The sequence below is a fragment of the Vanacampus margaritifer genome, chromosome 1 (assembly GCF_051991255.1).
Source record: "Vanacampus margaritifer isolate UIUO_Vmar chromosome 1, RoL_Vmar_1.0, whole genome shotgun sequence".
NCBI lineage: Eukaryota > Metazoa > Chordata > Actinopteri > Syngnathiformes > Syngnathidae > Vanacampus > Vanacampus margaritifer.
Genome location: NC_135432.1, coordinates 22591586 through 22616279, shown reverse-complemented (window position 1 = coordinate 22616279; position 24694 = coordinate 22591586). Strand labels below are relative to the sequence as shown.

Sequence of the window (24694 nt, the reverse complement as noted above, 5' to 3'; positions counted from 1 at the left end):
TTGCGTTAGTGGAATATGAGTTAGGCAGCAAAACCAAGCAGTTTTTATCCATATCAGAAGGCGGCCATTTTGCCACTTGCTGTTGAGTGAAAATGACACCACAGTTGCTCAGGTCTCAAGTAACAACCAATCACAACTCAGCTTCAGAAAACAGATGCACTGTGATTGGTCATTGCCTGAGCAACTGTGATGTCATCTTCAGTTGACAGCAAGTGGCAAAATGGCCGCCCCCTGAGATGGATAAAAATGGCTGGATTTTGCTTCATAATTCATATTCCACAAATGTAATATTAATCAGAATGTCATGTTTAGACTAGTGAGGTCACATATGACATATTATTGTCAAGAAATGTTTATGGTTGAATTCCACTTTAATTGAATGTGTATCAGCGTTTTTTGTAGCCTTTTTTTGTTTAGTGTCCCCCCTAATCCCCACCCCATTGCATTTCAATGAGCGTCAATTATATGCAGATTTTCAGTTTTGATTTCCCACTTCACTTGGTCATTATTGCCCACTGTACTGCCTTCCACTACTGGACAACTGAGTATAGGCTAGTAGGCTACTATAGGGATCCCAAATAGTTTGGAATCAGACGACAAGGGAAAAGGTTCGTCAACTATTATTCACCTCATATTAAAGAACAAAAATGCTCATGAGATCTCAATTTAAATGTGAATTCAATTTGCAATTTCGGCCAGATTCTAGCAAGAAACGTGAAGTCAATGTAGATGATTTTCCTTGGTCCACCACATTTCTGGCCCCCAGGCCGAGAGTTCGACAAATTAGTGTCTTCCAGTTCCAGCCTTGACAGCATTTAAGGTCGACGTTGGCTCGCGCAGAGACAGTCGAAGCTGTCAGAGGGGGATGTCAAGACAGTCACACCTGCATGCGCTCTGCTCCTCGAGCACATGGCGCACACTCGAGCCGACATCCCCGGCATGTTTTCGGATGGGACGGCCATGAACCGGACCTCCGGCGTGGGCCCCTCCGGGCACGAATGGTGGAGCGACGCGCCACGGGAGCAGTTGACGCGCGGCGGTCACCGCGTGGTGTCGCTCTTCCTGGGCTCCATCATGGTGTTCGGCTTCCTCAACAACCTGCTGGTACTGGTTCTCTTCTGCAGGTTCAAGACGCTGCGGACGCCCGTCAACATGCTACTGCTCAACATCAGCGTCAGCGACATGCTGGTGTGCGCGTGCGGGACCACGCTCAGCTTCGCGTCCAGTCTGCGCTCCCGGTGGTTGTTCGGCCGGCTGGGCTGCTTGTGGTACGGATTCATCAACTCTTGCTTCGGTGAGTGCAGGCGGTGTCAGACGTGGAAAAAGTACGCCACTCAAAGTTATTAGTCAGTAGGCTACTTGAGAAGAATACAGTCGATACTTTAAGCAAAAGTCATTTAGTAGAAAAGGGCAGAAAAGTAAAAAATAAATACAATAAAAATAAATGCCAATACTAGCCATTTTGACAAAAAAAAAAAAGTGAAAGTAAAAAAAAAAAAGATGAAAAGAAAGAAGCAAAAGTAAAATTGCATGGGCTGGAATTTACTCAACTTGGATAATAATAATAATAATAATAATAATAATAATAATAATAATAATAATATATTTAAAATACCTAAAAGATTATTTTTTCAGAAAACACAAAAAATAAAACAAATACTTATTTTATTTATGAATGATTTCATTGCAGGGGGAGCATTGATTTGTTTAAGTTATAGGATGTGGCCGATTTGAACAGAGGCATGAAGAGATGTTTGAGGGGAAAACAATATCAGTTTGTTTTGTTGCTAAAAAATTAATATTATCAGTATTTTAGGAAGCTGACAATATATAATCTGGGAAAACCCTAGCCGTCTCTAACCCTTTTCTTGAGCCTCTAATTTAATTTACAAAAAAACAACACACCCAAGGTAAAACAACCAATCAGGGACATAAGGTATGAATGAAGATGTCAATCATTTGTCACACACACTCGCAGGCACAATCATAATGCAAACGAAAAACAAAACAAAAAAAACAGTGCAAAGGCAAGTTAGAAACATGCCTTTGCACCGTTGTGGGAGTGAACATACCCGACTTGCTTCCCAGCCAATGGAAGTGGCGCCGCTCATTCCCATTAAATCCAGCATAGGAGAGGTGCACGGAAGCAGAAACAGACCGACTGGAGTCCATGCAGGAGATATTTAAAAGGAAATGCAAGAAGATCATCTCCACTTGCGGATAATTTAAAGACCGCCGATACCAGTGAGCGATGCTAATGGCGCCCTTTTGTGGCCGTTCTACTATTTGGCAGGAATGTAAATAGAATGCATGGCTGACAGAATGTTTTTCTCAGTGAACGGCATCCATGTCAATTCTCTCAAATGCCCATTAAGAAGTATTTTATTAGGGTGTTGTCCATATTTTTATTATTTTAAACAGGTAAAAAAAACACTTTTATTAATATCGGCTGATGAAATACTTATTGTGATAAAATTTGTTCAACCATATTTCTCAGCCCTATTTTCCAACTTCATTGTGTTGTTCTCCTTGATGTAATATCTGCTCTTACAAAAATAAATACCTCCAAAAGTACAACCTTTTTAAACAAGATTGAGATAGAGATGAGCATATTGATGGCATGGGTCAAAATTGACTGTTTAAAAAAAAATAATAATAATTACATAATCATAGCAAGTTATAATTTTTGAATGTCAGACGTTGGTCATTTTCGGCTGCCACAAATCACCACACAATTGCATCAGGTGATTCTCGGAGCCGGCAACATCAACAATTCCCTTAAATAAGGCCACAGATTAGGAATAAAAGATTGATTCTCTGAATTTGTTACCATGGCTAATGCTAGCCGGTTCACATTCTTCATTAAGCTGCAGTCCCTGTGTTTTTCCAGACTGCAAGAGCTCAAGGATTCAATCAATCAAAAACGGTGGTTGACTTTCTCTTTCTCTAGTTACATCACTTTTACATCGTGTCATCTTTCATGGAGATTGAGAAAAGTAATGAGCCTATTTTGACAATATAAGGGGGGAAGTGTCTTTCCCCCCAAAAAATAAAAAAAAATCAACGAAAGTACCATACACATGCATGAAAAAAAAATCTACTTAAGGGCAGTAACAAAGTATTTGTGTGGAAATAAAAAATACTAATTTTACTTTTGCACATTGGAAAAAGTGCAAACTAGATCACTGGTAAAGCAATAGCCTCACGTATTTCCATTATACATACTTTTTTTTTATTCATTCATGCCATTGACGGCTATAAATGTCAAAAAATTCATTTTAACTATTTCTATTAGTTAAATTTTTTCCCACTTTTGTTAATTGTATGAAACCTAGATTTTTTTAATTGTACATTTAGAACAGATATTAAATTTGTGATTAATCACGAGTTAACTAGTGAAGTATGCGATTAATTACGATTAAAAACTTTAATCGCCTGACACCCTGAATTTTTAATAATCTTTTTTCTTTTTTTATTCATTCACTGTTATTGACGGCTATAAACGTTAAAAAAATTAATTTGAACTATTTCTATTAGTTTAACATTTTGCTCCCACTTTTGTTAACAAGAGTATGAAAACCTAGATTTTTTTTATTGTACATTTGTGATTTATCGTGAGTTAATTAGTGAAGTCATGCGATTAATTACAATTAAAAATTGTAATCGCCTCTTGCCTTTAATTTTTAATAATCTTTTTTTTTTAAATGAATTTATGGTAGTAAATGAGTTAAATACAGTAGTCATATATCATATATGATACATTTGGAGTTATAGGCTTTTTCCCCACTTCACTCTGAACAATAAGCGATTTTTATGTGCCCAGGTATTGTGTCCCTGGTGTCTCTGGCCTTGCTGTCCTACGAGCGATACAGCACCCTGCTGGTGCACAACAAGCAGGCCCTGGACTACCGGAAGCCTCTGCTGGCAGTGTGCGGGGCTTGGCTCTACTCACTGGCGTGGACCTTGCCCCCCTTGCTGGGATGGAGCAGTTACGGACTGGAGGGCGCGGGAACCAGCTGCTCCGTGACGTGGACCGAGCGAACGTCTCGCTCTCATTCCTACATCATCTGTCTGTTCGTCTTCTGCCTCGGTCTGCCCGTCTTTACCATGACGTACTGTTATGGCCGACTTCTGCACGCCGTTAAGCAGGTGGGTCGCTAGACGTTTACATTCCATGTACTTCAACTTCAGCATGACTTGTGCGGTCAGGTGGGTGGAATTCGACGGACAAGGCGGCGTGAGTTCCACATCCTGTTCATGGTTGTCATCACGGTGGTTTGCTTCCTCCTCTGCTGGATGCCTTACGGCGTCGTCGCCATGATGGCCACGTTTGGTCAGCCGGGCCTCGTCAGCCCCGTGGCTAGCGTGGTGCCGTCCATCCTGGCCAAGAGTAGCACCGTGTTCAACCCTGTCATCTACATCATGATGAACAAGCAGGTGAGGCGGGGTAGCATTTTCAAGGGAATTGCACAATCTTCTATCCATTCATTCTCTATAGATGGTATGAACTGTAAATGGCCCAATATGTGCTCCAATCTTTGCGGTTTCACTTATTGAAGGTGTTTTCTGGAACATAACCCCAGCGATAAATAAGGAATAATTGACACCCATTGAAATCTTTTGGGAAAAGACAATTTTTTCCCCCCTCCATTTTTCATGTATTAAAAACTTAATGTTTTGGGGATATTTTTTCCCCATTGAAATCTATTGGGAAAAAATAATTAAACCACTGATAAATATTCAGAAAACACAAATCCCCCAAAAAGAAAATAATATTTTCCCCCAATGGATTTCAAATAATTGTCAATTACAGTGTTTCCTCATTTATTGCTGGGGTTATGTTGCAAAAATGACCTGCAGTAAGTGAAATCCACAAAGTAGTCAGCTTTATTTATTTTTACATTTATTATAAATGTTTTAAGGCCGTAAAACCCTTTACCATACACTTTTCTCATAGACACATTTACATTTTGTCACATTTCTCTCTTCTACGCTTAATGTTCCACATAAAAATAAATAAATAAATAAATAAATAGGTACACTACTGCAATAAATAAATGATTTAAAAAATGCATGCAAAACTGGAGGGTGGTCGACTGTGCAGTAAAGAAACAAATTGTTTAAATAAATTGGTCTATCTTTTGATCTTATCGGTGGTTGATTATCATTTTCTTGTTTTTTAAACTCGCTGATTGTGTCAAATCTTAAATTTAGCACCTTTTTCTGCCAATGCAATACAAATACTGGCATTTGTTTGACTCCGCCTTCCTCCTCCCAACAGTTCCACCGCTGCTTCCTGATCCTCTTCCACTGTCGGCACCAACTGACAGAGAACAGTCAGTCGGTCCCAACCAGAATCACCATGGTCCATCTTAACCGCTTGACGCGGGGCGTCGGCCCCGATGCCCTTGGCCATGCTACGGAGGCAGCCGCCAAAGCCTGCGACGCAGAGGGCACCAGCGCCACCCTCTCGGAAAAAATGGAAGCGCCTGCGCTGTCGCTGTCTTGCGGGACTCAAAATTGACAGGAACCTTCGAGAAATGTCACTTGGCACCCGAAGCCTCAGAGACAGGCAACAACTGTAGCAGCTTCAAGTGGCCGAGGAGGACTTGCAACTGTTGATTCTGAACAAATGTGAATATTTTTCCTTGTGAAGTCAACCTGATGTGGTTGTTAAAAGTGGAATAAAGCAAAGTCAAGACAAGTGAATATTTTTGTTGCATCCCATGTATTTACAAACAAATAAATCAAGATGCCTCAGAGCTTCTCCAAGAGCGAATGGTGCCTACCTATGACAATCCGTCAGCGTATTTATTTGATAGCCATCTTAAGGTTGATATGCGTAATAGTACGCTTTTTCCTCGTTCCTAGAACAATTCATCGCACTAGTAAAAATGTCTTACTAGTAATGTTTTCCCACTACTGTACTGGACTGTATTGCATTTCTGCCTGAGGTGCATTTGTTGAACTACTTTATGAGCAACTAGTGAAGTGCTGGGTAGAAATCATTCTAAAGGTGCGCCATTGTCATTCTAGTAGTGCAAAGGAATGTCAAGCACTAAGTCAGTGGTTCTTCTGAACCCCACCGGTTTTCTAAGCACATTCACAGAACCCTTTTTTATTGGGAAAATAAAATAAGATTTTTTTTTTTTCAAATTCAAGACGTAGGCATAGGGTTTACAGGTGAACAAAATGAACAGGGAGAGAAGCCTTTTCATCAAATCTGTCTCTCACTATTACTCAACTCAACTATAGATCACTTTAAAACCCACCACTACTTTCCTAAGTTGGATCCCAGGGGAAGCAGATACAATGAAAACAGCAGAGGCCCCAGAATTAAACCCTGTGGAACACCATACGTTCCATTAAACATGGAACTCATATTGCACATATTTGTCTGACCATTTTCTTTTTTTGCTCGACCTAAGAGATTAAAATGATAAAGATATCACATGATGTACCATCACAACAGCCACAATTCAACTAATGAGCGCACCAAATTTCCTGCAGCACAGATAAGCCAAGTAATGTAGCGTGATCACCTGCAGCCAAAGATGGCTGAGCATCATCATGAATCACATGAGTCGGTCGGGTATGATTTTTAAATCAAATCAAACCCCTAGGGTTCGATTGAACCCAGGTTAAGAACCACTGCAATAGAGGGGAAAAAATGTCAATAGTGAGCAGGGTTGGAAGGGTTACTTTTAAAATGTATTCCGTTATAGTTACAAGTTACCTGCTAAAAAAAAATAGTTAGTAATGTAATCCAAGTACCATAATATTAATGTAATATAACTTGATTACTTTGGATTACTTTTGGATTACTCCAATACCGAGTATGCTCATGAAGACAGGATAAAAATAAATATAATCACAATTTATATTCTATACAATGTGCCATTGCTATTTGCGGGGATGATAGGGACCCAGGCAGCCTACTAATAGCAAAAATCTTTGTGTAGTTAAAAAGCATGTAGGCTTGATTGATAGATTGATTGATTTATGTCCATATGCTGTTTTCGAACTGTCACTGAAAGCATAGATAGATAGATAGATAGATATATAGATAGATAGATAGATAGATAGTGAAGATGACGATGTGTGACATCAACTGCAAAATAAACTTTTATCCCAGTCACAAGTTTAGCCGTGTATATATTGTCTATGATGTTTAAATAGTGAATTGGTGGGAGGAAGATTTGTTTGGAAGGTGTAACTCACATTATGGTTGTAGGCTAGCGGGCTAGCTAGCAAGACGCTAAAGCGCGTAGCATGCCGCTGGATCCTTAGCTCAAACTTTCGCTCCGAGTAAATTCCAGCGAATACCGGTCGCCATTTCCTCCTCCCGTCCGTGAAGCTTTTTCAAACTGCCCGCGTGTGGAGGACACGACTAGTCAGTTCGTTCATTCCCACCTCCCCGACATGTAGCAACGGTCCCAATTGTGCGGGAGTGCACGCGCTCTCTCTCTCGCTCTGTCGCTCTCTCTCGCTCTGTCGCTCTCTCTCTCTTGCTCTGTCTCTCTCATCGTAGAAATTGTAATCCTCGAAGTAATCCCCATTTTTAATAAATGTACCTGTAATCTGATTACATGTTTTTTCCTGTAACTATAAGGGCAATTTTTTGGGTAATCTGATTACGTAACGGCGGTTCATGTATTCTGTTACTCTGTTGATAGTGAGACAGTCGTTCTACTCGTGTACCCTAATCATCCGATTAGTGTACCAAAATGTCATATGAAGGAAGAAGCGGAAAAAACACTTATAAGATAAAGTTGCTCTAAAGACCAGCCACTAGAAACACATAGTTGTTCAATTAGTGCACATAAATGTGCAGTGACAGAAAAAAGGTCAATAGTCATTCTACCAGTGAGCAAAAATGTTATCCAGTAGTGAAAAAAACACCACTAAGAGGTCTACTAGGACACCCTACTCATGCTACTAGTGTGCTGAGCTGTCCATATGCTAATACGCTTCTCATCCTCACTTGTGCTCCAGTAAAACAACTATGGGCACGAGTAGAATGACTAGGACACACTAGTAGAAAGATATGTGACTAATGAGGCAAAACTGTACATTAGTTGACATGGGCATGCTACTAGTACTGCCAGTGAAGTACTAGATGTTGTCTAGTATTTCATAACATCACTGGTAATACTAGTAGCACGCAGTTGTCAACTATTGTACAGTTTATGAGTGTGCACTAATGTCAAGAAGAGTGGAAGGCAGTAGCAGAAAACCAGTAAGACATTCATTTCACTAGTGCGCTAAATTGTGCTAAATTTGTGAGGTCAATGAGGTCAAAGCGCACCCTCAATCGAGGACCTTAAACTGATATTGATGAAATCCTCAAACAACTTTTCATACCTGCCAGTGTTGGAGGAGAAGGTTGATGATGCAGCAGTTTTCGTTTTCCCTTTCAGCACCTGTCAGAGCAAGTGGGCGGAGTCTCAGGACAGCATGAGACGTTCCAGAGAGTCCCATAAGACCTGGTCACACAAAGCCCGCCCATAAGCCGCCCACAATAGAGCATCCGTCACCCATCAGAACCAATTGTCAGTCCAGTTGCAGGCGAGAAGATTCCACAAGCTTGCAAACCCAGCGAGTCTTTCAGGAGTCCCGCCTCGGGAAGGTGCGAGTGCATTCAGGGACGAGGATGGACGGGAGTCTCCTCTTGGGGACGTTGGGGGTCACTGCTGGGCCAGCAGGATGCTACGGTTGGCCTTCATCTTCTCCAGACGTTTGGCGAGGAGGCTGTTGGACGCTTCCAGCTCCTGGATCTGATCCAGAGCAGAACGCAACTGCAGACAACAAACACAACAGAATAGATTTCCTCAGATTTGGATAAACAATAAATAAATACATAAATAATAACAACAATTAAATAAAATACTTAAGATTTTGCAATTGTTTGAGGAAAGTACTTCTCTTTGTAGTTTTCTCTTCTCGACCTTCAGCTCATCCTCGACTATCTCTGCGCTCTCCGACGCCGTCCTGTAACGAGTCACCTGACCTTCCAGTCGGATGACCTGGACAATGTGAGACGCACCAGCATAGAAAATGGATTTTAGAAGAGTTGACTAATATTCTCAAACAGCGACAGTATATTGTACTGTATATGGGAAGAAGAAGAAAAGCTTGGCTGCATGATGAGAACTTTGTTTAACTGTTATATACTGTTTGGGTCAAATTTGACCCGTTTTGACATTTGACATGAATACATTAAAAATGTTCTGTCCTCTGATTGGTTCAGCTATGTTTTAGCCCTGTGATTGGATGATCTTAAAACATTGTTTTACAAGGGATGACAAAATCGGACATGATGAAAATTTCATATTCAAGAAAAACTGGACTTAAACCTGGGGTGTTTACAAGTCTAAACTCATAGATGAATATGTAATTTTTTTGGTTATTGCTCCCTCTCAATATATTATGTTTTTATCATTGTAAAAATGAGTGCCACTAATGTTACAAAAACATGCCTAAGGGAGTATTTAAATAGGTTATTTCTTGATAGTGGATTTGACTTATTGCAGGGGTGGTCTGGAACGTAAAGTAACATAATGGTATTCATCCTCAAATATGCAAAATGCCTCTGTCTCTTTTTTAATGTCACACATAGTTGTAGAGGGTTTCTGTACATGATTTTGCAACGTCACCGTGAGCCATTCGCTAATGGCCAGTCCGTCACTACTTAAATAGGACATCACATTGTCTGATGTTTGTTAAGGTTTTTTTTTAATCCAAAAATGAGTGGTGTTATAAAAAAATAAATATTTTATCTTTCATATTTATTCATCCATTTATAATATCAGATGGACAATTACTACATTTTGAAAAGATTTGTAGTTTATAATTTCATATCGACAATTCTAATGAGGAAACTATTGGCTTAAGTCAAAATTGACATGAAACATACTAATTGCGCATATAGAATCTAATTTAATGGAAAAAATATTGCTGAAAATGTTTATGTGAATTGAAAAGAAACTCAACAAGAAGAAGGAAAAGCTGAACGACGTACGTTCTGTTCCAGGGTGGCCACTTCCTGTTCAGACTTCACTAGTTTGAACTTCAGGTCACTGATTTGTCTGTTTGCATCTCCTGAGAAGAAAAATGTGCAATGGCAAAGTCATTTAAAAAGAAGAATAGGAACCTTTCTATGAACCAGAGTGAGAAAAAGAGGAAGGCTCACTCTGAAGATCCACCACATGCGTGTCTGTGCCATTTTTCAGATCGTTTTCGTCAGGATTTTGGCTCCCATCAGGTCCAATTCTTTGCCTCAGAAATAGTTGAGTCTTGAGCATTCTCACCTATAACAGACATACGTCTTCAAAACAGATGACAATTCTGCAGGATGATTGTTTGTCGCCCTCTTGTGGGAAATGTTGATGATCATTGTTGTGAGTTGATGATTAAATGTTGATAAGATCGCACCTGATCCTGGAAACGTTCTCTTTCTTCAAGTAACTTCTTCAGATGCAACTCTGGAATGAGAGGAGGGAACGCATAGTTACTAATAGCCTCTCTACCAATTAATTTGGTAACTCACTACATGATTCATGAAATTTGAATTCAAATCATTTGAATTATACCTTGAAATTATTAGAGGGATTATATCGCGATCATTTCATATTAAATGATTGGTGGTTTGATGCAGAAGATCAATAAGATAAATCTGTAATTGCTAGATTCCAATTAGACATTTTCTCTTCGCTTTTACAATTTCTTACCCCTGCGTGATGCTGTGACATCACTGTTGAGAAAGCCATAAAGTAGAATAGAGGGGGGAAAAAATACTTAGAGCTCCACTCAACAAAAATTTTATTCACATAAAAAAAAACAAAACATGAAATACAATACAAACATTAGTGGCAGGTAATTACGTCCACCTTAGCTTAATAATTTATATCTCTAAACATGACAGTTGAATGATGTCAGTCTATAGAGTAAATAATGATCAGTCACTTGTCCTCATTAGGATGGCGGGTAAACTGGAGCCTATCCCAGCCAACTTTGGAAAAGATCAGAGAATTAGAAAAATTGAAAGGAACATAGGCCACTTTCTAATTCTGCGACTTTAATTTATTAAATACAGTATATTGATCAAGGTATTCCATATTGTTTATACATCATAGATATCAAATAAACTGTTGCATCATAGCATTCTGTTGAAGGTGATGATAAGGTAAATAGTTTAGAATGTTGTGGTGGTCTACAGCATCGTGTACACTACAATAGATCCGCTCCTGCACTGAGCCGACCTCCTCAATGGTCTTATGTTCCTCTTAGCTGATTGCTGCCGTTCACAGCTGCTTACTGCTCCATCTCCTCATGTGCTTCCTCACAACTGTCCATGTCTGCCACAGAAGGCTTGTTTGCAGCCTCCATATTTGTCTCCAGTATCTGACTGGAGCGTTGCTCCTCAAAGAGTTTTCCTTCGGGGACTTTCAGCAGCACCCATTCAGGAGCCGCCATGACCTTGATTTCCTCAACAAAATTTCTGAACTTACAACTCTGACCGACGGCAGCAGAGGTCGGCGAAGATCTTGGCCACACTGCGGGGAGGTCTTCAGGAGAAGTGGCGTCCTCAGCAAAGGAAGAATCCACCAAAACAAAGTCTGCTTCTTCGTGTGGCGTTTCGCATTTCTCAGTGGTATTTTCAATGACTTTTTGCTCATATATTGTAGGAAAATCCTCACAGTTTTTACATATGAGACTTGTTGAGCAAGATGGCTCCACTGTGACATTGTCTCTCATCGCAGTGGGAGACGAGAAAGATTGAGCGAGCTGTTTGTTCATTGTCTGGCCTGTCGAGCGGTTCAAGTCGGAAACAGGCTGACCGGATTTGTGGACTTTCCCAATGGAAGTCCTATAAACATGTGAGATGGATTTTTTACATTTTGCTTGACTTTTGCGCAGTTTTGTGGACAGTCTGGCATCATTCGTTGACTTGATTTTCGGTGTAAAAGTCAACTCACGGTCAGAGTTTGCACTCTGCTTCACCGCTTGTTTTGCTCTGTTCACGGGCACACAATTTGGTTTGAGTCTGGAGGGAAATGTCATCATCTGATCTTTTCTTCTTCCCTTCTGATTCATTTGTTGTCTTGCACAGGCCTCTCGGCACGTGCCCGTAGCTCGCATGTGCTTGTCGGCCGAGCTGAAGCTGAGCGACTGCGGGGGTTTATTTATCTGACAATGGCGGGATGTCATGTCTCCAGTGTTGCCTGAAAGACCACGAAGGACACGTTGGAGCACGAAGCACAGACAAGTAGTCAACGGCGGAGAGCGGAGAATTAACCCAGACACTTGTGGAAAAAGCCAATGAGGGTTTGCCAAAGAACATGAACATCCATTAGGTTGAAAAAATAAAAAATAAATAAACGAGAACATATTCAAATCAACAAGAACTGATCATGCTTTTGGGCAGGGATGTCCAAACATTTTCCTCCACAGGTTTCATACAAACAAAATTGTAAAATTTGAAGTAGAGGTGGCCTGTAGCCTTGCATCCTACACTCTGAAAACAGTTGGGTCAAAAGTAACCCAATTATCGGTCAAAAATGGACCAATCCAGTTCATGGGTCAATTTGACCCAACTTTCTGGGTTGTTTCATAGAAAAAGACCCAATTTTTTGACCCAAGTGAAGGATCTGACCAATATTTATGAGTTGTTTTGCATTCAAAGACCCATTTCTTGACTCGAAGTTGGGTCAACTTGACCCAAGTAGAGGATCGGTCCATTTTTGACCCATAGTTGGGTTATTTTTGACCCAACTGTTTTTTTTTAGAGTGTACTAGAATATAACCACCCCTGCACTGCACTGAGCGCACACAGAACATTCAGAACCAAAACAACAGCAATGTGAGGTTGAGGCTCATTAATGTGATATGTTCATAAATCAGACAGTGACACACAAAAAAAGTGGAACAAACCATTCGAAAACTGTTAAAAAAGAGAAATGTTCCTATTTTAGTTGGGGGGGGGCATCTATCTCGCTACAACAGCTAGCTTAATTGTTTTCTACTTTCTTTAATTTTTCGCGGTGAGTAGGCTATTTTTTCAGGGCTAGAGTCAGGGGTCACCAAATGGCGGACCGCGGTCCAGATCCGGACCCCAAGATCCTTTCATCCGGACCGCCAAGAATATGAAATGGGGGGGAAATATATTCCGTTTTACCCATAGACGATTTTTGAATTGGCGCATGAGAGGGCAGCTATACTTGAGCCGGGGTACTTTGACAGAGCCGGGGTCTGGTAAGCTCACAAAGTTATGGGTTTTTTTTCGGGATAAACACATTCTCACGACAAATGTGATGAAGTATGGCGTCAAAAGTCAGAAAAGTAGACACTGAAAAGTATGCTTTAATTTTACCGTCATCGAGCACTACGATCCCCGTTTATCTGCTTACGAGAGCGGATTTTGGACGCAACACAAAAATCCTTTTACTGACTCCGGAATGGTCGAGGAATGTTTGGAAGCAATGGCAGACATGCTATTTGAAGAGAGCAACTTAAGGTCCATGCACTCGGAGGATAGGATGAGGAATCAATCAACTGATGTAAGTGACAATGCTCAGCTTTTGGTGCATGTCCGATTCTATCACGAGGAGACTAAAACATTTATAGAGGACATTTTGGGTATTACAGCTTTGAAAAGACATACGAGAGGAGAGGACATATATTTGGACATAAAGGAAATGCTGAAAAAGAAAGGAAATAATGTGAAAATTGTTTTCATAACTAGTGAGTTTTAAATATTAAACAATTGAATATTTGAACAAAAAAGAAATTAATGAAAGAAATATTTGAACAATAGACTAAAAATATTTGAGTTATTTAAGAAATTTAAGTTTTTGTCAATTAATTGACATGTTTACAATTGTATAAAAAAGCAGAAAATGAAATTATTGCGGTCGGGTGTTTTTCATCTCCGGATCCCAGTCAATTGGGCTGATCGGGTTAGTGGACCTCTTGCCAATCTAGTTGGGGACCCCTGTAATAGAGGGTTTTAAATAATACAAAAAAAAAAGTATATATATAAATAAAAATTAGGAGCAATTTAGTAACGCATGTGCCATAGGCTTAAACATTAAAACTGACAGCAAGATTCACGCAAGCGTGGCCGCTTTAGAGCGCCTCGTTGTCAAGGTGTGGAAAAGCCTCGGGACAGTCTGCTGGGAATTATTCCAGTTATCACAGGTGAGTGGATATATTTTCACGGCTCAAACGTAGTTATGCGCAGGCTGTAGTTTGGACACCCCTGCTTTAGTGTCATTGAATAAAAAAAGACAGATGATATTCTGTGTTAGCCTTACCCAGCAAGCTCTCTCTGCTCCCAGGAGCTTCCTTCGCCAACCGGGATTCAAAACTGCTGCTGACTTCATCCTCAGCCTCGTCCAATCTAGGCCCCCCATTGGTTGCGACCTCAGGAGAAATGACCTCTCCGTGTTGCTGCTTGGGAGATGATCAATAATCAGTGACCGATCAGTGACTTGTACTCTTTTTCTGATTGGCTGACCTTCCTTAAAAAAAAAAAGGCTGAACCAGGCCAAATTGTTACAAGACGTCGAGTCATGTGACATGGCGACACTATCATGTGACTTCTTTTTCTGTACCTTGAGAACTTCTCGGAGGCTGAGCACCTCAATTCTCAGCTGGTCGCGCTCGATTTGAATGACGTCAGAGATTTCCCTCTGACGCTCTAATGCCTGAGAGGGCCAAGGACGATGAAATGGTGTATGAGAGGTAAGTGGTAAGGCAGGAGAGAGAAGAGAAAGCAGGTTAAGTAAGGTTAATGGATTAATTATATAAGTATGATAATTAGTGGAATTCAAATCCGTTTGGTGTTATTTTGTCTGGATTTACTTTGACCAACATTTTAGCGTTTGTAATGTTAGGACACTTCATCACGTCATACCGCAATCTTCTTTTCCTTCCATTGCAGAGCCTCCTGCAAGTCAGACACCTCCTGAGAGTACGCACGTGTTTGTTCTTGTAACTGTGAGACTTCCTGGGGGTGTGGAAGGAAGCAAGGAAGGAAGGAAAAGGAAAAAGAAGTGTGTTTGTTGTTAAAAGCTCATTAAAAGGTGGTCAGTTTGCCCAAAGAAGATGTCAATCTTGCAACATCACGAGTGGATCTTGCTGAGGTCACACAGAAGAAGAATGTGATGACTCAGCTTTGCACATTTTGTGTGTGTTGGGACTGTTTTGGTGTTGAACTGACCATCAGAAGTTCTTCACTTCGTCTCATAGTCTCTTTCATCTCTTTAAACTGGAACTGAAGGATAATGTGACAGTCACGCTCACGTTCATATGCCTGCAAACACACATGGCATGCCGACATTACAAATCAATGGTGGGGAGTGATAAAGTACTTTGTTACTGTAATAGTTGATTTCTTATGTGCCTGTCCTTGTTTAGTTATTTGTACTTTATTGTATGTATGTATATATATATATATATCTAAGAGTAGGAGATGCTTTTCAGAGATGTTTTAAGTTAATTGTAAATTTAAAAAAAACAACAACTAAATCTTCAAACCGCCGATAACATTCAGGGCTCTATTTTCATCTGACATCCCATCGACCTACTTACTTTTGTGCGCTCGTCAGCGTGCCGTCGCGCCTCCCAAAGCAGCTCCTCCATGTCGCTCAGTTCCTCCCGCAAAGTTTCCACCTGATACATCAAAGTCGACTTGTCGTTGTGCAGCTGAGCGTTTGAAACCATCGCTCGGCGATACTTCTCCTCTGCTTCTGCCACAGAGTCCTGAGACAATGTATCCATCAATCAAGAGTCAGACATTCACTTATACCACGATTCGACAGATAGGAATGAACATCTGAAAGTCTAACTAGCCATTTTCTTTTGGCCAGTTAAATGGCTTGTTAACGATTTCTTTATTTTAATACATCTTAGAACATATGACACATGTGACCATTTTCTAAAACAGTGGTTCTCAACCCCGGTCCTCGAGTACCCCTATCCAGCCTGTTTTCCATGTTTCCTTCAGCCAACACATCTGAGAATCGTTATCAGGCTTAATGCAGAGCTTGCTGATTAGCTGATCATTTGAAACACCTGTGATGGCTATTGGAGACATAGATAGTGGTAGAGATGGGACGTTTGACACTGAGACTCCGGAGCATGTGTCAGCCGAGTGAGACAGACTGCTCGAAACAATGTATCAAAAGCCCCGATGAAACCTCCGTGATCACGTGCTGATGACGTATGCGGCTTTATGCGCGCTAATGAGATACCGGAAATTACGTAACTGATTCAAACCTTTTGGCGCGTTAGTTAGTTATTTGGTATGTTTCCAACAAAAGTACTCCCACAATAATGCATTTAAAGTTTCCAATTATGCATTATTTTTAAATCGTGTGTAGAAGATACAGGCTTGACCCAAGTATTTTCCACCGAGTTGCTATAAGCGCTTCTCCAAGACCCTCAGTCACATCTCCCAAATACTGATGTTGAAATACTTGTCATCTGGCTTCACGGCGCACTTGTATCATATCCAAATCATGTTTATAAAAATCGAATGAGTAGCAGGACATCACATTGAACCATAGTACTGGTACAGTGTCAAAATATTGCAACACTTCCACGTGTACCTGATGATCATTAGACAGACACAAATGTAAGACTGAATGTACTGGTGTTATGTTGGAATAGAAATCAATCAGGCGAATCACTTTGAAGATTATAGCTGCTATGACTCCAGCTGACCACCAGATGTCACCGGTATGATCTATCTTATGGGGCTTTGAAACTTCGACTCTTTTTCCAAATCAATCAGCCGAAAGCCTCAAAAGCTTCACAAGGCTTCATTGTCCCATCTCTAGATAGTGGTACTTGAGGAACGGGGTTGAGAACCGCTGTTCTAAAAGACCACTTGTATCTGACAGTTACATAGCATGACCCAAGAGAAATGGCAGCTTTTGCATAATTTTTTTATCATAATAATAATAATAATATCAATCCATCACTGAATTCATATTGATCAAAATAACAATAAAATTGTCAATCAGTTAGAGTGATGATACCTTCATCTCCCTGATTGACGCCTCCATCTCCACGGAGATTGACGTGTCACAGCTTCCTCTGCGAGATGATGCTCCACCCAGTGACGAGAGAGTCGCAGCAGAAAGGGTCAGCGCTGTCCTGGAGCCCTGAGGAGGAGGACATGTCAATACAATGTAATGGCGGAAGCATCATAAAATAAACTTTCCACGGCTGAGCAATACAGCCAAGAAAGTTACAGTAGTTCTCCATCCCTGCTTCAACTGCCACATCAGATCAGGTTTTCAGTAGGGAAGTAACGATAACGGCAATATTGCGATGTTGCCATATAAAATTGCCATGATAACATTGTAGTCATGTCAAGATATTAAAACATCTGTTAAAATGGTGAGGCTGTATTCCATTTGTGCAATTTTAGTACCCTTTGGTGGTTAGTACAATTTAATTTTGATTAGGAATATTTTGACCACTGCTGTGGTTTTCACTCCCATAAATCAGTCATTCAGCTTAACACAGCATTCTATCGTCAACCTCTCCACAATACCGTGATAATTTGCGTATCATGAGGTTCATATGGTGATATTTATCATATCATGATGTTTGGATATCATCACATACCTAAATTTTCTGTGGAGTGACATTGGAACATGTAACAGGCCATGCCTAAAGCCTGATGTTCATTGTTTAATATGATATAATTATTTTCCTTACCAAAAATATATATGCAACTTTGTTCATATTTTCAGGGGCAAAGTTAATGTGGTAAGGAAGCAGCATCTCTTTTTTTTTTGCATTTTACATTCAGTGACAATTTTTGTTGCTACTAGGGATGCAACAATATCTCTACTTACATTTAAATACCAATAATGCCAAGCACTGATACTCGATAATGCCATTACAGCTTGCAATTGTGGTTATTTTACCAAATACTGTTCAAAAATCAAAACCATAAGATGTCAACATTTTAACCAAATATAACTCTTTTTAGAGCAACAACTTGTCATTTATTGCAATTTTTTAACATCCAGTTGCATGTTTTCTAACAATCTTAAACAGATTTAAATATAGCCTGTAATAATAATAATAACAATAATAATAATAATGTAGTGTATGGTGGATATAAACAAGTCTGACGCCATGTTACCAATATGAGGCAACTTATCAGGTATTGGCATCAGTGAATTCCCAGTTGTTAGATAAAAATTTGTGTTCATTTCTTGCTTGAAATTGCTGACTGGTCATATTGCCCAGCCAGATCAAATGAGCCAAAGACAGAAACTTGACTTACTCTATCCAGGAAGTCTCTGTCTAGTCTCTCCTCCACCTAAGCACACAAACAGTCAAACCATGGAGATGCTATGTTGATGAACAAATTTTGATCCACCGCACCCTGAAATAAAACTGTTTCTATCACTGACTCCCAAGTCAGCTACAACGTCAGGTTAAACAGACCGAGCAAAACTTACCACAGGGCTCGCCCGAGCTGAACTAGCTCTGGAGGATGCCCGGGAGCCAGAACCGAGAAATGAGCTGTAGTCTGAAGGCTGGGAAGGTAGAAAGGAATAGAAAAAGATGGAAGGAGACCATCGGTGGGAAGACGAGGATGTATGCAAGGAAGGAGAAGTGAGAGGATATAAAGTATACCAGACATGAAACCAAAAGAAGAAATAGAAGGGCTATAAAATCCAAAGACAAACTGATGAAGTTACGTCACCTTCAGACTACCTCGACTCCCCACAGACATCCGCTCTTCATCATCTGACAGCTGAAAGCACAAACATGAACACACGTTAACTTCATAGTATGTCAACAACTTACACTGACGATGCGGCCACATTTCCCGAGGTAACCGCATCTCTTTCACTCGTGAAAACTTCTCACAAAGGAAAGACAAGGAAAAGTCAGAGACGATACAGACCGAAGCGATTCTCCGCGAGTGGCGAGAATAACGCTCGCCATCCTCCTGAAGGCCGCGAAGAAGAAGAGAAAAGGAGAAGAGACGGTTATGATAAAGCCAAGAGTCACATCTTTGCTTACACCGAAAAAATGAGATGTGTATGCGTGACACCATGCTTGGCATGCAATAGAAAATAAAACAGCATACAACGGTTACGTAACAAAAGTTGAAATGAAAAACTGGAAAGCGGCAGTAGTGATGCATTATCTCGGAATGCTACATGAACACAACAAAAACAAGCAGCTCACATGCAGCGTAGCCGACCCGTAAAAACCTTCCAACTCCACCCAGGTGACTAAATCTAACATTTTACTTTGGTGACATCCATCTGAAAACGCAAACATGACTACTTTGTTATGTTATTGGGCATGACTTTTTTTTTTCCTTTCAGATTTTACAGTCTCTGCCAGCCAGGTCAATACAATTAGTGCGATGCTCTTTTATTCGTTTTTGACGAGATTAGGTGGTAGGAGGTTTTCATGGGCCAGCGGCAGATGCGTGGTCGTACCATCCACTGCTCAATGTGACCCCATTTATAATCCAGACCATAATACTTCTGTAGAGGAAAAGGAGCACAAATTAGAAACACTCCTCCATTTTGATTGTCCTAAAGTAGAAAGTGGGTGTTGCTTTTCTACCTCATGGTTTACACTACAAGGTTTTGAAACAAAATTGTTTGTTTGATGTCTACATGCTGTGTGCACACCCAAGTTAGAGTGAAAAATTAATTAGACGCTATTGTGAAAACAGTTTAAATAAAGAGGAGACAAAGAGTTAAGGTTGGAGAACGAGAGATGTGACTCACCGCAGGATGAATGTTTCTAATGACTGATGATTGAACAACAGTCACACTGTTACCTCTCCTGCTGTCTGACCTCTGACCACAGGGTGTGTCACATGTTTGCTTATTGTCACTCAATGCAAGTTAGTTGATTAGTGTTGATGAGTGGCAATCTTTTTTTCTTACACAGTTTGGGGCGGAAACGTTTTAGTCAATGTCACTATAAGATTGAGACTTTACAGTTTCCCCCAAAAAGTTGAGATTTTTCTACTGAGCTTTAAGTACATGTTAAGATGTTGGGGATGCATATTGGTGAAGCACCCATGATGTCTGAGTGATTCTGATGATTTGTATTTATATTTCAAACTGTAGTCGCAGTAGTAATAGTAGATGAAGAAATGAAGGAAGCTAAGATAACTGCTAGCTAAGCTTGTTGGTAACTAGAGTGAGGCTAAAATCTTTCAACTTGCCATTTTTTCTGTAGGTGGTCCTGATTGTTTTGAAAGCAGATCAGGAATTTAAAAAATAAATCTTTCCACAACCTCCACAGGATAATAAGTCACGATATATGTAGAGACATCCGATAATTAGATTGAAACAGAGGAAAGATTTTTGATCCGATGATTGGTATGTGTTTGACTCATTTCTATTTATGACCCTAATCAACAATAATGCAGCGGGTATACTGTACATGCTCTACAATGCTGGCCACTTTGTGGTCATTTATAAAAATTCAATTTCACACCATGTGCGCTCATTTGGGACAATCAGACTGGCTGGTGAGGTCGGTAAGTGACAGCATCTCACCTCTTTGTGTTGCTTCTCCAGTTCCTTCATCCGAATCTCTCTGGCTTCCGCCCTTGCAGTTCGTCTCGCCGCCAACCGCGCTTCTGCCTGTCACAGACGTTAACCTTGTCAAAATCTACTCTTCATCAAGAGTTCATTTTTTTTTTTTTTTTTTTTTTACACCTCTACAAACACCATCATAATGGCCAACATTAAACTACAGTAGAGTAGTAAGTCTCAGTGCTCATTGTAAACGAGACGAGTTTTATTCCTAAAAGTATATTGAACATCCAGTGTAACATTATGCACATTAGTTTGAACTTTAACACTACATTAACTTGTACGGTACGTAAATATATTTTCAAAAGCAAACCGTTCCTGAAGATAGAATGCAAATGCATTGAACTTCGAAGTTAAATACAACTTACTTGGCTGTACTTAGCCAGTGACTCTGTATGATACTGCTGTTGGTATCATACTTTGAGAACCACTAAAATGAATAATAAACATCAACAACACAAACAAAATCAATGGTGCGGTTCACTAATGGACAGTTTTATTGATATTTTAAATAGGGAGTATTGGTCTTTATTTGATACATCATAGATAGGGTTCATAATTAATAATTATATTCATAATGAATGATTATTGATACAGACATGGCAACCTGCAAAGTAGGTAAGCATTTTTACATAGCAAGGCTTTGGAGCCTTTATACAATATCCTATAGTGCGCTGACTTGGTCATGTACTAGTATGCTCTCTGTCCACACTAGTACAATTTGGCACACCTATAGTATGATTAGGGGAGACTAGTAGAACGGTCCCTGGACATTTCAGTGCAGTACTAGAACAACAGGTAAACCAAGGGCAATAGTAGAACAACTACTTGTTACTAGTACTACTACTAGTGACAAAATAGATGCTAACTAGCAGAATATTACAATGTCACTACTCACTAGTAGTACTTGTAGCACGAAGTTGTCAAGTAGTGCACTGTTTTGCCTCACTACATGCTTGTAGTTGTACTCTTGCGCTGTAGTTATTGTACTAGTGTGCTGAATTGTCTAGTGAGGACAAAGAACATACAGTACTAGTACAGTACATGCACAAACCAGTGTGCACTAATTAGTTATTAGGTCTGAACAATTGTCTTACAAGCTACAATTTGGAAAGAAAAAACGGCCCAATTTCGGTCTGCCGGTATGCTTTAGTTTTTATACAGTATATGTACAGTACTGTACTTATATTTTTAGTGTCATTTATAGGTTCAGTGTTAAGAACGGCAGTCCACATATTTACATATCATTATTGCATTAAACGTGAAATGTTGAAGTGATAAAGCCACAGATTTGTTGGCATTATTTTTGTAATCTGATTTATGACTTACTTATTTTTACACCACACTTGTTTAGTATATATTTTTTTTTAATTGTTGTAGTGAATGCTTAAAAAACTGCAGGGAAAAATATTTAGAAAGTTAATAAGTGAAGCAGATCAATAAACTGTCTTTCATATTAAATCACGGTTCATTTGCTTTTTGTTAGCAAAAGCCTAAGCTACAAGACCAAAAACATTTATGTACCATAAATCTGGTACTGTATTTTTTATCATAATACAGAGGAATTCATTGTCTAATCACATATCACAATCACAACATTGAGAGAAAAAAATCACAATTCATTATTTTTGTAAATAGTTCACCCCTATTGAATATAAAAAAAAATGTTCAAACGGCTTGCCATAATTTTATCTAAAAAGTTAAAACAATTTGTCACGCAACTAGTGGCAGTTTCTGGTATGCGCGATATGTGTGGCCGCACAGTGCAACATTCCAATGGGGCTGGAAGAATGCTGAAGCAAAAGTTTGTCAACGTCAAAGAAGTATGTTCGTTGTTTGAAGATCTCTGTATATAGGGGAAGAACTAAACATAGTTCGTAGTTGGTAGAACGTGATTGAAAGTGTCATTGCCATATGGAAGAGCCAAAGGAGGAGCTGCAAAGGGTGCCATTTTAAGCTAGGCCCCACTGTTCACAACAATAACAATAATTTTAATAGTCTATTATGTAGCACTAAAGTAAAACAAGCTTGGGGTGACAGAGTGGATCCCTGTGAAAACAAAGAATTTGACCTAATCATGGCATGGAATTTTACTCCCACTTGTCCTAGAAGTTGACTGAATGAATGAGCGAGCATGACTGCACATCTATGTACACGGAACTTGTTGTTCTTCCCCCTGACCCATAACCACAATGGGAGGCTGGTTTGGATGATTTGTTCAACTTTTTTCTAAAGACTGCACATGGAATGCAAACATTTCTAATTATGAATAGTTTTACACCATGAAGTTGTTGAAGATCTATATATCCATTTTATATGACGCTTTTAGAGTTTAAGGGAGCTGGAGTTCATTTGAGCTGACTTCAGGAAAAAGGCAGACTACACCCTGAGCTGGTCGCAAGTCAATCCCAGCATTAATTTACAATAGGACAGACAACTAGTCTAGAACTTAAATTCATCCACACAGCCTGCATAGCAGTCGCTTGTGAACCACCAGTGCACCAATTATAATCACTCCAATGTCTCACACCTGTTCATGTTATATGCCAAGTTATTTGTCCATATTATTTTCAGACGTGTGTCTGCTAACAGATGGGTGGATCAAAATCAGATTTTTCAAAACTAGCATAACCTCTAATATTACGGAGGTGAGAGTGAGTGTGCATCCCTCATACTCTTTGGGCTGGCAACCTGACCATTGGGAAGCTACCCATCCCCACCCCGCAACGGGTGAGAAATGAGCCTAAAGCTGCCATTTGTTTTCTACACTGACCTAGTGTGTGTGCGTGTGTGTGTTGCGCCCGCGACCCCCATTCTTTAAGCTTCTAAACATTAATCTGCATCTCAACAGTCACATGACTCGTCTGACACACATGTTTTGTCTACAGCACATATTTGTAAGACATTTTATTCTGTATATATATATATACTTTTATTAGTAAAATTACATGAATCGTCTGAGCCTAATAAGTATGATAGTAATTTTTATTTTTACTATTATCATTACTACTTCTAGTTGCAGCAGTAGTATAGTAGTATAATTTGTATTGTTTACATTATCATACTCAGAATATATATTTGATGTGTGATACTGATATTTGTATTTTGTTTACATTCTAAGCGGTTTGGAAAATGGATGGATGGCTATTATACAGAGCATATAAGTACGCTGGATAGTGGCTGTATGATAATATAAATAATAATAATAATCGTACATTTTATTATTATTCTTGATTTTCATTTTATTGATCGAAAGAAATTCTTTGGACTTGAGGAAAACTCACCTCCCGGGCGATCTGTTTGAGTGCATCGTCCTCTGCGGTCAGCTTCTCCTGGTTGGGCAGCCTCTTTCTGCCGGGTCCTTGAGTCCCCATCGCCCAGAATTATCCAGCAAAGCAGAGCAATGTACCGTACCGTACCGAACCGAACCTTGGTCCCCGGATTGGCCGGAACACACCAGCCTTGCGTTCACAAGCTTCCCGAATACCAGAGAGCCGCGTTGACCATCAAAGTGACGCTCATTAGAGGCGTGGGCTTCAGCTTCAAGTCCGAACTCTCATTGAATGTTCGGTGTCGTTCGCGGCTAAGCTAACGCTAGCCGCGCTTCAGAACCACAAAACGCTGGAAACCGGCTCCGTCACAATTGTCGTGACTCCTCCGCCCCGAAAACTCGTTAATCCACCTACGTTGCTTCCGGGACGCAAAGAAGCAAAACACACCTCATGGCGGCGACAGGTGACGTGCGGATAAGGACGCCACTGGACCTGAAAGCACCTTACCTTGCGCAGTGTGATGAGGAGGAGGAGGAAGGAGGGGTGGGGATGTATTGGCTGGGTAAAGTAACGACGTACCAATTATTCGTTATCGTTACTGTACTAGAGTAAATTCAGTGACACTTTTGGAAAAGCAAGACATTTCCATCCATTTGATTAAGAGAATTTCTTGGAATTGATCAATGATGTTTGTCTTGTGCCTCCAGCTTGTTTATACAGTATATATATATATATATATGTGTGTGTGTGTGTGTGTGTGTGTGCGTGGGTGTTTTTTGTTGTTGTTTTTTTACACAGAAGATAAAGATATATGCC

At 40.0% G+C, this 24694-nt stretch overlaps 2 protein-coding genes across 11 annotated transcripts; one reads left to right on the top strand and one right to left on the bottom strand.

The window, feature by feature from the left end:
* Window positions 1–757: 757 nt before the first annotated feature.
* Window positions 758–5524, top strand: LOC144063103 (pinopsin-like). Its single transcript, XM_077585084.1, has 4 exons — window positions 758–1294; window positions 3824–4149; window positions 4210–4437; window positions 5282–5524. The coding sequence occupies exons 1-4, from the start codon at window positions 910–912 to the stop codon at window positions 5522–5524; spliced, it is 1182 nt and encodes a 393-aa protein (XP_077441210.1). The 5' UTR covers window positions 758–909.
* Window positions 1649–24400, bottom strand: lrrfip1b (leucine rich repeat (in FLII) interacting protein 1b). Of its 10 annotated transcripts, XM_077584178.1 has the most exons (18): window positions 23891–24400; window positions 20568–20654; window positions 19488–19535; window positions 18941–18985; window positions 18737–18787; window positions 18489–18566; window positions 18311–18346; window positions 17046–17171; window positions 15595–15765; window positions 15224–15316; window positions 14918–15010; window positions 14616–14708; window positions 14316–14451; window positions 10435–10484; window positions 10193–10310; window positions 10022–10101; window positions 8922–9026; window positions 1649–8798 (listed from the first exon to the last, which is right to left on the bottom strand). In XM_077584178.1, the coding sequence occupies exons 1-18, from the start codon at window positions 23978–23980 to the stop codon at window positions 8688–8690; spliced, it is 1611 nt and encodes a 536-aa protein (XP_077440304.1). In that variant the 5' UTR covers window positions 23981–24400; the 3' UTR covers window positions 1649–8687. The 10 variants fall into 10 exon arrangements, with proteins under 10 accessions (XP_077440304.1, XP_077440313.1, XP_077440260.1 ...); XM_077584187.1 differs by lacking the exons at window positions 14616–14708; window positions 14918–15010; XM_077584107.1 differs by lacking the exons at window positions 1649–8798; window positions 8922–9026; window positions 10022–10101; window positions 10193–10310; window positions 10435–10484 and adding an exon at window positions 10597–12224 and having other exon boundaries at window positions 14316–14454.
* Window positions 24401–24694: the final 294 nt, after the last annotated feature.

Coding starts and splice junctions, on each gene's coding strand:
- LOC144063103 (XM_077585084.1), top strand. CDS start 910: ATGGCGCACACTCGAGCCGACATCCCCGGCATGTTTTCGGATGGGACG. Junction 1,295..3,823: donor ATTCATCAACTCTTGCTTCG/GTGAGTGCAGGC, acceptor TTATGTGCCCAG/GTATTGTGTCCCTGGTGTCT. Junction 4,438..5,281: donor ACATCATGATGAACAAGCAG/GTGAGGCGGGGT, acceptor TCCTCCCAACAG/TTCCACCGCTGCTTCCTGAT.
- lrrfip1b (XM_077584107.1), bottom strand. CDS start 23,980: ATGGGGACTCAAGGACCCGGCAGAAAGAGGCTGCCCAACCAGGAGAAG. Junction 18,788..18,940: donor ACTCGCGGAGAATCGCTTCG/GTCTGTATCGTC, acceptor TTGTGCTTTCAG/CTGTCAGATGATGAAGAGCG. Junction 14,455..14,615: donor GCCTCCGAGAAGTTCTCAAG/GTACAGAAAAAG, acceptor TCATCTCCCAAG/CAGCAACACGGAGAGGTCAT.